This window comes from Crocodylus siamensis, chromosome 1, assembly GCF_052110815.1.
Source record: "Crocodylus siamensis isolate JL-2025a chromosome 1, ASM5211081v1, whole genome shotgun sequence".
NCBI classification, from domain to species: domain Eukaryota; kingdom Metazoa; phylum Chordata; order Crocodylia; family Crocodylidae; genus Crocodylus; species Crocodylus siamensis.
In genome coordinates, this window is record NC_143395.1 from 348465294 (window position 1) to 348481686 (window position 16393).

Sequence of the window (16393 nt, forward strand, 5' to 3'; positions counted from 1 at the left end):
GAGCTTTTTTAAAGGTGAAAATATTATCCAGAGGAAGTTTTTTGTGCCTGTTAGGCGGGAAGAAAAATGTTTTCATTCAACAGCCAGATTTCTTTAAAAGAAGAATTTCACTGGACATAGTGGCACCTATAACCCTATTCCAGCCTACAATAAACACAGGGTATTGAACAGATGCTTTCTTGGCCAGCAGTCAAACTTCTTTCACAAAGCTTCTTTTATGCATACACTCCCCTTTGAGCTAATGGAATACTGACAACATGTTTTCTAAAGAAAACCTGTGTATGAGAAAATTGCTTAGACATGCACAATCTCTTTTCATGAGGCTGTCAAGGATTTGTATTGATGCTTGATGTTATATTATTAACATGCTTACAAAACTAATTTAAAGGCAGTAGAGCAGTGCTGTTTATACTATTTGCAGTAATATTACCATTACTAATTACATTATATTGTGATACTCACTGATACAAATCAGGTGCCGGCAACATCAAGATTAGCGTGGGATGGTGAAACAAGTTGGTTTTCAGACCTTTCCATTCAGGTTGGCACTGTTTCATCAATAATTTTTGTTATCCTCAAAGCCCTGGAATTGGATTGGTATGTGAAATAATTGCAAATATTGTCCACTTTTATTTCTTATTCCTGATTTTTGCCTTAGGATACACATAGTTCATGCAGAATAAACCAGGTAAGCTGACTGAAGGCTATTTCATTCATTCAAGAGGTCAGTGATATTTATTTATGAAGAAATACAGCTTGGAAAGTGTTAATTTTTATTTTTCGTCTCAGGGTCAGAGATAATGGGTCAACAATGTGTAAAGGGATTAACACAGATCATTTAAGGCATTCCAGGGTCCAGAGTAGAGCATCCGAAGACTAAGTGAGCTGACTTTATTGACTGTGTTATTAAACATGAAATTTATTAAACTTAAGTACAATCTTTTTTTTCCCCTCCTCTTCAAATGTTAACATCAGTGCAAGTGCCAGGGTAAAACTCATGACATTTAGAAAGAAGAAAGAATCAGATAAGATTTACCAGAAACAGTATATATGAATAATTGAACAGGAATGCCTGTAACAATGTAGGTCCTTTAGATAAATCTTGACAAAATATTTTTTTTCCATTTTGAGGAAGAGAAAATCTGCTTAAGGGGAGCTCAGTCAATTGTTTCCGAGGCACTGTAATCAGGATAATTTCCGAGGCTTCTTTCCAAGACTTGATTTATCTTTGTGGTACCCTGAGGGTCTCCAGTATGATTACCTTGGCAATGCTATTTATTCTGGGAAAACAAAACAGGTCACAGTAGACTCCCTGTGTGACCCCATTCCTGGGTCAGACGTACATTTCTGTTTTATTTAAATAATGAAGGATAATTCATATACCACCACCATGTGTCTCTGAGTCCTTCCTCTGCACCCTAAGGCTGTTGCTTGCATGATAACGAAGAATGACCTTACTACCTGTGCAAATGAGCTCTAGGAAGTCTCAGTGTACAGTTTTATTCCCAGCTGGGATTCTAGCTCACAGTACAGAGTAGAGTCAATGCACTAAATTGGGATAAATTAGTGCATTGAGTCACAGCGCTAGTTTTACAGCTGAATCACAGCCTCCTTTGGGGTTCTAGCAAAATGTAGCTTTTCATGCCTGATATTCTTCCTATCACATTACAGCCCACTTCTGAGGTGTAAAGAATTGACCTTCTCTGCAACATGGCAAATTGCCTCTCTGAGAGGCAGAGAGAGAGAGAGCGCTATTGCTTCTAAAGATAGAGGTTTCTATTTCAATTTCTTGAAGAACATACTGCTGCTATCAAGGGTAGAACACTTGGGGGGATATGGGGAGTGGGCGATCCCAAAGGTAAGCTTCCTTTTGTTTCAGGGCATTTAGGTTTGCCAGCATCTTAGTGTCAGAACTACTGACATGAGCTGCTTCCTGAATGCTGATATGCCTTCAGATTGCCGATCCATCTGTAGCATCCATTGCGTCCATTTTAAAGGAGTTTCATGCTAGTGAAAGGTGACAGATTGACAATACTGGAGGCTGAAGGTCTCTATTTATCCATAAAACAGGTGTAATGCATTTAACAGCAGTGCAGGCTTCCTCACACTGCTGCACCAGTGTATGTCAACCCTGATCTTGAGGGGAAATCACTAGGGGATTAAGAGCAATTTGAATCTTTGACCTCTTTTGCCAGAGGCTGCCAACAAGTATGCCACTTGTGATGCCAGGCTTTGGTATGTAGATCTGATTAACTCTGAACTAAATTAAAACAAATTTATTTCAAATAGGAGTAATTCCATGTAAACAGTATCTCTTGAATATAATCATATTATTACTATTATGCCAGGTCTTTCAACAGTCTTTAGTTAAGGACTGAATGAGATGGCTGAATGTCATTCTTAGATTGTACATCTGAGGGGATACAGTTGAGTTAAAGAAAAACAGCAATTTGATCTGCTAACAAAGTAAAACAGTTCTTAATGGCTGAATATAACTAATAGTTGTAGAAGCAAAGACCAGTCCCAATTCATTTAGAGAATTTTGCCATTAATAAGAATACCAGGATCCAAAAGTGAGAGTTTTGGTAGAAATTTGAACAGCTATATTAAGTCCTTTAAAAGGAATAATTAAATAGCTGTAACTTCTCATCTGTTGAATAGCATCTGGTTGGAAACCCAAAACAACAATTAAAAAAATCTTACAAGTCACAGCTAAGGTATCAGTAGGCAATAAATGTAAACTAAACAAATAGAGAATTTAACATTTCCTTTATATTGTTAAAATTATTTTTTTTTAAACTAATTACCAAGTGTTATCTGTATGTATGGAAATGATTTAGGATTCTTTGTGCCTCAAATATGCTATTTCTTTCAAGTTACTTTCATGGTTATTATTTATTCAGTGCCAAAGGTGTGATGATACTTTCTGCATCCAAAGTGACAGATCGTCACCCCAGGAGCTTACAGTGTTAATTAGGCATCACACAGACAAAAAAACAGATGCAGGGACAAGAGATGAATGAGTGGTAAATCATAGAGGGCATGCTTATTATTATCTCCTAGGATTTAAAAAAAATAAATTAATGTTTTATGGTTTCTGAATAGTTTCTTGTATGAAGGCTTTGGTGGAGGTATATGAAGAAAGGTTGACTAACAGAAATTATCTTGAAAGTAAGATTTGAAGAAAGAGTATGAACCTATATAAAGTGCAAGGTAATATGTTCCAGAAATAGTAAGGCATAGGAGAACGATTAGAGTCACTTGTAGGAGGAGACAAGAAGAAGATCAGAGCATACTCTAAAAATGGAAGTTTGGATCATCATATCTGTTCTCCTGCACTTCACAGGGGAGCATTATTTATTTGTCAAATCTTCAATGTGCATCTCCTCTTAGATATTTTGTATTCCACCCCTGCAAGTGGCATCAATTGGATTTATTTCAGACAATTTCTAACAGTCAGTTGCAAGTAACGACGACAACAACAAGAACTACAATGATAATGAGGATGATGATGATTTTCAAAGTGAAAGAAAGATATGGGACCCTTGAACTTGTCTCCAACAAAATGGATGTATTTTTAAGCATGGTTTAATTGATGGTCCAGAGGTCATATTGCCAATTTTGTGAGCAGCAGTGTCTGTATCTTTCCTTTATGTTTTGAGCTAGGATTTGAGACTGTTTAATGTAGTGGTGCTTGATCCTTTGGTCTTTCATGAAGGTTCGGTTCAATCCTTTACAATGTGATGGAGAATTTGCATCTATTACAAACCAGCAACTTTGTATGCTTGTGGAACCACTGTAGCTGTTTTTTTTTTCTGAATGACCACCAGAAGGCAGGACTGAATCCTCATTTGCCAGTGGATTTTCATCCTTTTTAATTTACAGCATTTTTTAGAACTTTCCAAGTTCTTGTACCATAGAAAAGTTTCAATCTTTAAAGGCTAAATTTGGTTGTTTTTCCCCCTTGCACAGTGGGTTTCATTCTTATCCTGAACACACTAAAAATAAAAGCAAGCTGGAGGAAAAAGAATGATGAAGACATGTAGGCTATGCCAGCTGGCAGAGACATGAACAGAGTAGGTTGGCAAAGGCTTATCTTGTGTTCCTTCCAGTATTAAGTGTTTATTGTGCAGGTATTTTTATGTGTCTCAAAATGTCGGTGCGGATAAATTTGGCTTCCCTGATTTATTATTTTTCTTTTCTTTCTGTCATTTCCTGACTGCTTTATGTTCTTACCATAAATAAAAGTTATAGTTAATTTTCCCTATTTTAACAGTGGTTTTCTTCTACCACAAGATGATTTTAAAACTTCATCTTATAAAGGCCTCCCATAAGGTAGTTCTACCACTGCAGTGCCGTATCACCTCAGGGGTAATGCAGCCATTGCATTTACATTTTGCAGAGGGCCAGTGAAAGACTGCAGATCCTCATGACAATGTAAGGATGACTAGGGGAGAGGACCCTTGTGCTTTTCCATAAAAGGATTATACCAGTTTCTGGCCATCTGCATTTCATTATGTTACACTGAACAGACTGATGTTATTCATTATTGCATTTGCTTTTTATTAATGGATTTAGGGCTGTATCCTGTATGTCTAACTTTTGTGTGAGCATAGGATCTGGCTTTGAAATCAAACTGTTGTAAATGATATTAGAAGGTCAGAGGCATCAAAACAGCAGATGCCTGCAGGTGAGGGACCTGATCTGCTACCTGACTTGAAGCGAGAGACCAGTGCTTCTGAAAATCAGGTCACTCACTAAGGCATCTAAAAATGGATTCTTATTTTTAATTTTATTTTAGGCTTGATAGTTGGAAAATTGTGGCTTAAGGTAATTGCCTGAGGTAGCAAAGAAAACTAAGGAAGATCTGGGAATGGAGCTGGTCTGTTAACTCCTTGTCCTGTGCTTTAGTCAAACACAGTACCATCTTTCTTACCTACTCGCCTTTAACCCTCAGAAGATGAGCACATGCAACTCACATTGATGAAACTGGCAGTTACAGGTTGTTGTGTTTGTATTATCTGCCCAGAGTGACAAAAGTTAGGACTCTCAGGTAACCAAGAGTTTTCAGTACCAGGATACAAGTTGTTGGACACCTAGGAAGGTAAAACTTAACTATGTTTGGATCACAGTGTATCATATACTTTATTCTTAGACATCTTCCATCTCCAGGATTCAGATATCTGTAAATAATGTAAGAAATTTAAACCCTTTGCACACTTAAATTGCTGGAGGGAGGGGAGAGGAAATTTTAATTTTTTGATGGATAGAGTCATGGAAAGAGACAGATTTGAAGCCTGATCCCTATGATTTTTATGCTAGCAAAAATTAAATTAACTGTAATGGGAGCTTTATCTGTTTAAGGATCATATGATCAGGCTGTTTCTTGTTCATTAAGGGATGCAGAATAATCAGAAAATAACCATGAACATGGTTTTACTATATATTGTTCTCATCAGCTGAAAAATCCACAGTTACTGTGGGAGTTTTAGGCTGATCTGCCCTTACTCTTGCTTTCTTCCATAAAGTGATGATATGGTAGCCCGTTTTCATTACTGTTTGCAGTTTTGTGGTTCAATCTGCTCATTTTATTGGGAAACAGAGCAATCAGCAGAGCTTCTTGGTGTTATCTCCCTCGGTGTTGGATTGCAATCTATCACCTGTGATGCTCATTTTATGTCACTTTCCCCCCAAAAATTATATTCAGCCAAGATATCCTCACCACCCTTCTGTTTGTAGATGGAAAATGTTGGATAAAATGAATTGCCTGACTGTATTTCAGTTGAAGGATTTTGCCGATGTCAGTTTATGAGACAGAGGAACAGTCAGAGAGAAAAAGATCAGAAAATAGTACTGGTTTGCAGGTACAAATCCTACATGTTTTATGATACCTTAAATTATGTTGCTTTTTAAGCCCCTTCTGGAGAAGGAACTGGATGTTTTCAATGCCCCTGTGAACCTGATTCGGAGCCTGAAAAACACCTGCTTTCTGACAACAGCAACCTTTCAAGAGGTTATACTAGGTCAGTAGGTGACTGAGATTGCCAGTTCTGACACATAGGTGAAGGGACTTGTCTTCTGTTAAGAGAGTTGCATTATCCCATTATTTGCCACTTCTGAATAAATGTTAAAAGTCATTTTTTTGGTAACGGGTGCTTCATTTTCAAATATTGTCTCTCTCTCCTGTCTTCTGCTGCCACAGAATAGTCAGATTTCACCTCTGGTGGTGAGGATGAGAAGGAGCTATTTGCCTGCTGCTTCCCACTGTAGGTGGAGAATGTTTGGAGAGGGAGAGGCAGGAAGAGAATCTGGTGCTTTCCACAACATCCCCCAGCCCCTGCTAGCTAGAGTAGCTGGCTAGGTGCGCACAGTGAAGAGACACACAGGGCACCAACAGAAGTGATATTTGTCGCATGATCCAGCCCTCAAAGTGCTCTACAGCCATGCTGGGACAGAAGTGCATGGCTGCATAGCACTTTAAAGGCAGCTAATCATATAACAAATGAACTCTTATCTAATGAGATATCAGATGAAGGCACCCCAAAGTTAAGTGCCTTGGGGAACTTCTGTTCCTTAGGGTCAGTTTATCAGCTGATGCCGTCCAGTTCTGCCCTGGTACTGTCTGCAGGAAGGGAGAAGGGAGGAGGAAGGAGCTACAGGTTGGGGTCTGTCTGGCCTGAGCTGGAGAGGAGGGGGTGGATTGGAGCCCCCTGCCTTGTGGGCCCCCCCATCACCCCTCCTTCAATTCAGACTTGGCAAACCCCAGTTCATAGCTCTTCCCCCCTCCCCTTTCCTTCCTGCTGACAGCTGCCGGGAGGGAAGGGCAAAGCGGCATCAGCCCAGCCTGGATCACAGGACAGGCAAGCTGGCTCAATTTTCTCCTCTCCCCCTCCCCCGCAACTCAATATGCAAATGTATGTTGAGTCGGGAAGATTGCTCTAACTCCTAGCTCTTGCTGCAAAACGCCATGAGTTAAAACAGGGACCTGTGCATCTGTCAGTGCCCACAGTCAAGTTAATGCTTCTCCAGAACAAAAGGAGAACAAGGGAAGGATTTTAAATCTGAGAGGCAATTTATTCTTGGGACTGTTCATAGGGGAGTGAAGCTATGCACAGTCCCTTACTGAGTGCAGGTTATAAGGTTGCAATAAAGCCTTTTATGTTTAATGAAGTTATACTATTTGCCCTTAGTTCTATGTTACTGGGTTATTATTTTGTTATGGTTTATCATAGGGTTTACCTGGAAGAGAGGGCACATGAATTATTTGTTATTGAATGTACTGCAGTATTATGCTTCCTTTCAAATCACTGTAAGAACCAAACATTTTGGCCACCGAGGCACCTCTATAGCTTAAGGAAATGTTTAATATGGTCCACATTCTACCTTCAGATATGCTTACACCAGTTCTATCAAGTAACACAATATTATTTGTATCTTATTATTTTTATCTGAAGGCAAAATGTGACCCAAAAGCCCTAATTCTTCTCTCTACATTTGTTCTACATAAGGTGTAATTCCACTGTCTCTGGCTGATTTGCATTTGATTTGTACTCACATAAACAGGAAGACAACAAGAAGCAAAATATCAGTGAGAGGCAGAAGCATTCAGTGTCTTACGCCACTCAAAAGCTTGTCTAAGTCTCCCAACTATGTAGTTAATCCAACAAAAGGTACCACCATAAAAAAAATCTCTGCTTCTTGAGTGTATATTAAGTGAGGGTAATATTACACATTACAATTAGACTGTGTTAAGAGCTGTTAAAACTTGAATGATTGCACATTAAGTCTTGTTAATAAGTGCTAAGTGCCCCCTAGGAATCTTAAAGGCGAGGATTATTTTTTAGTTATGCTACCTAGCTTGAATTAAGTTAACTTCTGGTTGTTCACCTGATATGAAATCACGAATTTCCAGTCTTCCAGTATCCCAGGAAGCACTGTGCCCAGGTGGACAAGCTGTCATCCAGGACTCTACAGCCATGGACTGACAGCTGGAACATCTGGGCAGCAGAGGCTTAAGGAGGGAAGAGAAGGGAAGGACAGGGTTTAAGGGAGGGCAGGAATGTATCCTCCCACCCTGATGAGCCCCTACCCTTCAGTTGCTCCTTCCACCCTCCATTTGAACCTCCAAACCCAGATCATCACTCTGCTGCCCCGATCAGCCTGAGGCTGGAGGCGGGACTGGGGAAGGATCTCACTTCCTGTGTGCTTCCAGACTCCCTGCAACCCATTCTGCCTATGGAACAAGACCAGCCCCCACCAGACCCTACAACTGAAGTGGGGTAGGTGGGAGGGGCAGGGGATTGAGGAGCTGCTAGGCAGCCAAGTGGAATGGCTGGAAGTGGTGCACGGGTGCAGCGTTGGCTGCAGGGATCCTGAGAGAAAGCAGGGAGGGAGAATTCATCCCCTGCTATCACTACTATTGCCATCAGGCTGATCAGGTGATGATCCAGGGGTGGACAGGCAACTGGGGTAGAGGGAGTAATTATGAGGTCAATGGGGAGCAGTGGGGCAATTCAGTGAGTAGAGGAGTGATGGTGGGGGTGGGCATGAAGAGGATTATGGAGTGGGGGAGACCCACTGGGGATGGGAGAGCTCCTTCCTGCCCTCTCCCCCAGCCTTTATTGCTGCTCTAGAGCCAGAAAGCCCCAGCAGGCACGGAGCAGATTTGTAACCCCCAGCCTCACCCCTACTCACCAGTCATCTAGTGACATATCTGAACAGTGCATGTTAGAGAGGGTAATTAACCTTAATGTGTGACCAGTTAGCACCTGTTAACTCTAATATGTCTAATAACTATAATATGTAATTTCAGCCTCATTCTCAGCTGCCTTTACCTTTTTTAAACTGTATTAATTTCCATGGAGGGTTCTAATACCTTTGATTCAAAGAGTGTAAGAACAGAAAAGTCAGGTTTCTATTTGTTTAAAGTTGGCTTTCTTTTAAGTGACATACCAGTTGGGAAAGAAGGGATCTCCCCAAGCTAGTTGGAAATTTGACTTCAGATATCAGAGGAGAATGTTTCCAGTAGGTAAAATAGTTAAGAGGATTTGCTGCTTTTAAAGTAGGGTTTTTAAGAAGGTGAGGAGCTGTTAGAACTGTGATATAACTTTCCAAGTATACTTAGATTACATAAGATGTTGGAGATATCTTCTGGGACTACTTTGAAAAAGACGTGTTTTTCATTGAGGGCAACAACACCATTTGATGTAAAGTTTCCAGGAGTTTTGCTTACCATATGATGATAAAGGAGTGGACAAACAATTCTGAACAGAATACTAATATCTGGACTTTAGTGCACAAAGATGTTTGTTTGGAATTTTAACATATTCTGCAGAGACTGGATTTGAACTGATCCAACTTTCCACAGACCTTACCCTTAACCTAATCTTAGTTCTCTAGAAGGGCTTCTTTTCCCCCTTAGAAAATAATTATTGACTAGTGAAACAGCACACAACACATAGGGAGACAGGGATCCTATACATTTCTGGCTCTCCCTTTACTTTTCAAATTGTGTACATGAACTGCTCTAGTTTAAAATGCTTAGATTTACTCTAGCATTACTGATCTGTCATCAGGCTAGTCAGTTCTTTGAGTCATTCCCTCAAGGAGTTCTCAGTACTGAGGATTCTGCAAACTTTCTAGCTTGACTTTCCCCTACAGATGCCATTTTCACTCCATAAACCTGGGTTAAGATTATTTTGGGGATCCTATATTTTACCCAGAAGGGAACTTGAACTGTGTAGTAGTGCTATTTATATTCAGCACTTAGTAACAGAGCATGAACATCCATTAATGCTCCCACATTAAACACAACTTTAATTGCAGTTTTAAAGATCTGCTGTTTTTGCTTTTTAGAGTCACAGCATTGATTAATAATATCTTAATAAAAAGCTTAATAGTGCATTAAATTTTTTTTAAGTTCCTTCTTATTATGAGACAGCAATTTCAGTTGGTAGTTCAGTAAATAGAACAATAAAAACATGCTCTGTTGTTATGAAAATCTGTTGCCTGGTTGTAGAAAAATGAAGGAAAGATTTTAAAATCAACTTTAAGAAACTAAATTGTTGTTTGCTATAACACTTGGTATAGGTAACATAGATATACATTTTCTGGAGTGTGAACCTTCAAGAGGAATATTTCCTTTTTCCCAACAGAGATTTGTCCATATTTTTGCTTTATTTTTTACCAATATTGGGCCAATGGGGAGGCGGGATATCTGAAAATCTGTAGTACAAATTGACACATCTTTTTATTAAAATATTATTGCTTTTTAGGCACTGAATTTTGGAGATATGCCGAAGTACTTGTGGGAGATTTGGGTACCTGACAAACCATGGGTGGTAAGACATCAGATCCACTGAAATAAATAAAATACATACATATATATTTATATTAACTTTTAAGTTAAATATTTTGGGTCCTGTTCCCACTGAATTCAATAGGCAAAATTCCCACAGAGGTGACTGTGTTACTGCAGTTTTATATAAGCATAATTTCGTTTATTTCAATAGCATCATTTTGATGTAAAACTGAAATAATGCAGTGATATACTAGGCCATCCATGTCAGAAGGTGAAGGATCTGCCCTGTAACATGCCTAAACCACACTTAAAAAGCTAAAATTTCTCTTTTGGCTAAAATGAGTAAAACAGTTTTGGGAAAGAATAAATGTTACTTTCTCTTTTTAGTTTGAAGGAGGTCATTGCTATGGACCTATTTCTACCATTATTAACCCCACTGGTGAGCAGTTGCTCATTCAACTAAGATTACAGTGCTCTACCAGAGTAACTTGGTTCCTTACAGAGTAAGTAACTGTTCACTGCTGGGATTACGTGGTTCACAGCCTGGCCTGTTGAATAGTGTCGTTTCATGTCAATAATCCTAGTAAATTTTGGTGGTTCTTGGTCCATACTACTGCCTTGAAACGTAAGGTGATTAGGACTGTCCTATAGCTCTGTAGTTACTCTAACATTTGGTTCAGAGGACATGGGGATTCCTTGCAGAGGGATTCATTGCATTCCTCCTGAGAAGCATTGCTCCTTTGTTGTACAAAGACACAGCCTAGCCTAGCCCTTTGGCTTTCTTAGAACTACTTATAAAATGAAGTACCAGTCGATATGAGCAAAGGCAGCAGAATCCAACCATGCATGTTTTGAAGGGGACTCAGTCGTATTTGTATTAAACAAGAAAACTCCACCTAGATCATTATACATTTCACAGGTTAAGTCCTAATGTAAATTTATATTCGGTTTGCAATTTACATAGATACATAGAATTGTTTCAGTTCTTCAAACCAGAAGCTTTCAGTGAACAATTATTTCTGCTACAGCTTTGATAGTATTAGAAAGCTAAGTCTATAACTTCTGGTTGAGCTAAGTCATGCCAGGACAGGAAATCAGGGAAGAACCTTAATAAGGGCATTGTATGATTACTGCATACTTTACTTTCCAAACGTCATGTTTTTTAAAATGTTTGTAGGTAATGTTCTAAATAATCTGTATTGGCTGTTGAAGTCTTTATGAGCTACTGATAAATATTGAGCTGTTAACAAACCAAATACTTATATGTGTGTATGCAATAGACTGTAATAGTTCCAATGGAAATATTATAGTACATCAAGTCAATAGTACATTTGGGAAAAAAAATGGCCTTCATACATGTGAGAATATGAGATAGACATGATAAATCATTAAAAGTTATCCAGACAGTGATTCTAAGGCCAAATCAGTTCAGTCTTTGCAAGTTAGTCTAGGTTGCAGAGATTAAACTGAGAAACAACTGGAGAGACATTCACTTTTGATTCAGGAACTGCAACTGTGTACCTGCAGTGGCTTGGGCCAGAAGCTGGGGGGTGCTAGAACATAGTTCTCTGGCACATAGCTAGCATGGACTGTATATTTGCTTCCTCTTCCTGCTGTCTCTGAGGTCTCTGGGATTTTCAGTCCGCAATCACAGTAGCAGGACTCAGCAGGGTTACAGCTACTTTTTACATGGTTACTTGTTGCATGAGGGCTGATGGAGTAAGGTACTATTCAATATTGGTAAGTGTAACATATTCTTCTTCTTAATTGGAGGGGTGGAGGGAAGTTTGAATGTGAGGAAAGGAAATTAGAGAATGATATCTTATGTGAGCTATGTGTGAATATCTTTGTGGACAAGGGGAGTCCAATTTATAGCATGCTAATAAAAGTGAATAAGCATAAAGTGCTTTCTGGCACTTTAGCAAGTGATGTGGCTCCATGTTAGTACTTTGTTCATATCATTACTGCTGCTTACTTTAACAGAAAGGAAAACTAGCTCTTGGAACAACTAACTCAGTCGCTATGTGTAGGAGGTGCACGGGGGTACACGTACAGCCCCTGAGAGTGCTAGCACACCCCCTGGCAGCCAGCATTCCATGCTTAGGTGATGGGCAGAGGGGGCAGTTGAGAGAGCTGGTGCCTCCCCTGAGAGCACTGGCCGGGGTGTAGGGGCACCAGGAGAAGCGATCCCTGTGGTCCCCCCATGGCGTTTCACACTGACCAGGGTGGGAGTTCCCCACAGCCGATTGCACCAACCCAGAAGTGCAAGCAGTGCGATCAATCATGGCCCCCCCCCCCCGGCCACTGACTTGCCGCTGGGGGGGCACATGCCCCCTCGACTCAGGAGGCACCAGTTGCCCATGAACTTACTGAGGGGGTACAGTGGATTCTCCATCACTTGAAATGTATAAATCAAGGTTGGATGTCTCTCTAAAAAAACCCAACCTATAGGTCAACCAACAAAAATAATTGTGTGAATGTCCATGGGCTGGATTATGCAAAATGTCTGAGTAGACAATCAACATGTTGCCTTTGGCCTTAAAATCTGCATTTATGGAGTAAGGTGCTATGCAGTATTGGTAAGAGTGACATAGTGTGCTTCTTAATTGGAGGGGTAGTGGGTGGAGTCTGAATGTGAGGAAAGTAGTATAGAGAATAAAACCATTTGGTGACAACTGACAAAAAGTATAATTTCACTGCTTTAAGGAAGAAGGTAAGGTTTGGAGAAGTTGAATTAGGGTTACAAAGCTTAGGAATGGTTTGTAGCAGAGGCATAGATATTGGGAATGGGGTAAGATCTAAATATGAAGAGCATGGAGACTGAAGAGAATACTCCAGTTCTTTCATTGCCATTTCGTGATAATGACTTTCATGAATTCATGGTGTAGGTAAAATTATATATATATATTTTCCCCCCCCCCACTATTATGTGGTGGTTCTCACAGATGTTTACAATAGGTAATGGGGACTAGGTGTTCCTGTCATAGGGTGGGGGTGGAGGAAGGGGAGGTGGGATAGAGGAGAGAAAAAGTTATAGACGTTATTGCTAAAGCAGAAATGGTAGCCAAAAAGATGGTTTGGAAAGTCCTTTATTTAAAGCTCGCACACAGGGAGAGTTTTAGTAACCTTAACAAAAATGGTCACAAATGTTCTTTCTCTTGTAGTATTAACTGTCTGTGTCTGTTAGTGCTGATAGCAGGCATTTAATTCAGATGCAATTCAGTAATGCTAGAAATCTATTGGCTTTTAATTTTTTTTAATTTGGGATATTTTATTTAATTTTTAAAGCAAACTAGTCTTTAAGGTTAGAGATGTCATTACAACAATACATATAAAGTATCAATTAAATATGAATTCAAATGGATGCCATCCAACTAGGTCTATTCCCCATCCTCGAATGCGGTCTCAGTGAAGCAGAGCAACTAAAGCTTTTTTATATAAATAAATAAATACCTATATATCTTGACTTCATTTCTCCCTAATTAGTACTGTGCAGCATACTGTTCTGATGCTTGATTCACCCCCTTGGTTCCTGCAACTTCCCTTGGGGATTTCCCAGCTGTTTTCCTCTCCTGTTGTAATTGAAATCAAACTTGTTCCAGCCTGTAATTGATAGTGAACCCAACCATTTTATGTTTGCCACAAGACAGATATACGGCAGAAACACATGAAGTGGCATATGGAAAACAAAATGCTCTACTGGGGTGAAAGTAGACCTTTTCTTGTGCCACCATATAGTTTTGTAGCACTTCTTTCATTCAATTAACATGTGTACACTTGTGTTGGTAAAATGTGAGTGTACATGTACACAGAAAGACAGAATACATAATGGATTCAGTATATATAAAATGGGCATATATATACCTTTAAGTGTGTGTCTAGATTCAGAAAGAGCTGTGCTTCAGAAAACTCTCTGAGGCAAATCCTGCTCCTGCTTCCTCTTTGCTCTGGGATATTGGAAAAAAAACCCAGAAAAACAATTTCTTCTACATTAGACAGGCTATGTTTCCTGTTTCTACTTTCATGAAGTGTCTGGTAGGTCATGTAGAAGCATAAATGAGAGCCTCATATTTTTCTTTATTCCCTTACATTGATGTGCAGTGTAGGTAAGTCAAAATCTAGCTTGATATGAAGAAATGAATAGAAACTATTTTCTTTCTTGGGTCACTACTTTTATTCTGTTGCTCCTCCAGTCATTGCTACAAGGACAGTAGTGGATAATATTAATTATGGGTAGATGAGAAGAAGGGGAGGAAATAATTCCTGAAATTGTCTTTGGATGATCAAGATGCATCACATTAATTCAATGTCTCCTCCTTCCCCATTGAAGTTGATGGGGCTCTGTGTTCACTAAGAGAAAGAAGATACAATTTTACCCAGGGTAGCCAAGCAGGTTGTAATTAGCTTGAGGTAAATCTGTAGTGATTACAAGACAACTGTAGTTTTCATATTTGCAACATGTAGAGATGAAGGCTATGGAGGAACCCAGGATTTCTGTTCAACTGCTAACACAAGTGAAAACTACAACTATCTTTTTTTCAGGAGCATTACAATGATTTCCTATATATCAAATAACTTCAGATTTAAAAAATATTCCATAATTTCCTAGTGCAGAGGAACCCTAGGAATTTTGTCACTGAATTCAATAAATACAGATTCCTACTCTTCTGTCTACTTTTTTGAATCCCTTGATGCTTTTTTCTCACTTTACTATTATGAGACTGTTTCATTATTAATGAATAAAATAGCAATGTGTCTATTTGGATCTTATCAGCATCTAAAATATAAAAGGTTGAAACCCGATGCTAGTAATTATCACTGTTCCTTATTATTTTTTAACTAATATCGTTTTAATATGCATCTTCTTTTCTGTCAGAGGCTGCTTTAGATCATGTCCAGGCAAGGAGAAGAGAGGCGATGGTTTAATTCCATCCTAGTTTTCTATGATCCATATACAAAATGTACATTTCTTCTTATACTTCCAATACAATTAATAAGCAAACAAACAGACAAACAAAAAAACCCCTCTTTAATCTCTTTATTGTAGTCTTGTTCCCTTTGTGGGCTGTAGGGCTCTGAGAAGTGCTCTGAGACATTCTTTGTGTGCAAAATCTATATAAGGGGCAGTGGGTGTTGTATAGATTTCCTCACATCTGCTTTTGAAGGCAGCACCATGTATTCCCTTCAGTACCTGCTAGCAGTCATTATCAGCAGCTCAGGGTCAGGCAGGGTAAGGATTTGGGCCCTTGGGTGCATTGAACATAACTGAGGACATAAACTAATGCTGAAAGACATGCTTTGCCTGGCTCCAGAATGTACGGGGGTTGAAGCTACTTGAAACTTGCTTCTCTGTAGTAGTATGCAGGGCTGTACTTAAAGGCCACATCCAGATCAGCAGGGGCATGTGCTTGCAGCAGCACAAATAGCAGCAGCACAAATTTGTGTCACAACTTTGTGCCTTGTCACAATAATAATAAGCCTGGCATCTTCTCTGGGATATCGAAGGGAACTAGGCAGACTTTGAGAGAGGATGCTTGTTGTCCTTCACAGGACTTGAAAAAACCCCAGTGCATCAGGCTGTTCCTCCTCCATTCCCTCAGAACTGCAGGAATTTTAAGGAGCATCCTTAAGGAACAACTGCAGGAATTGTCAGAGTATTGGAAATTGTTGGAGATATAGAACCAATATGGAAGCATATTGCCTGTCTACGGAAAGGCACCCCCAAAGCCCTTTCACTCTGGCCTCCAGAATCCCAGCTTACAGCTGGGCATGTGATGTTAAGGGGCTCGGCCTCACCTGTTCTTCTGAGAAAGCAATCCCTACTAACCCTTTAGGGGCACCAGAGAAAACTACATTAAAAAAAAAAACAACAAAAAAAAAACCTCATGGGATGTTTTCTTTTAGTTGTCTCCTATTCATTTTTTGCAGATATAACCTTAGTGATACTATAAGACCACAAACAAATTCTAGGGGGCATTTAAACAATTCTTTGATACAATTTTCTCCCTGTCATGTATACAAATACAGGTATCCATAATATTTAATATAGCCGTAATACTTTAAGTGCATATGTTAACAGTATTTCAATATTAA

The 16393-nt window shown here is 39.4% G+C and overlaps 1 protein-coding gene across 8 annotated transcripts in view; it reads left to right on the plus strand.

The window, feature by feature from the left end:
- Positions 1 to 16393, plus strand: part of PCDH9 (protocadherin 9) — a 991597-nt gene that overhangs the window by 391351 nt on the left and 583853 nt on the right. For 5 of the 8 annotated variants that reach the window (XR_016438785.1, XM_090024594.1, XM_090024612.1 and 2 more), the window contains exon 3: positions 10275 to 10340. The exons of the other annotated variants lie outside the window; for them this stretch is intronic. Coding sequence is in view for 4 of the 5 variants with exons in the window: in XM_090024594.1 (XP_089880720.1) it covers positions 10275 to 10340 (66 nt within the window). In the remaining variant the exon portion in view is untranslated. The remainder of the gene's footprint in view (positions 1 to 10274; positions 10341 to 16393) is intronic. 8 annotated transcript variants of the gene reach the window in all.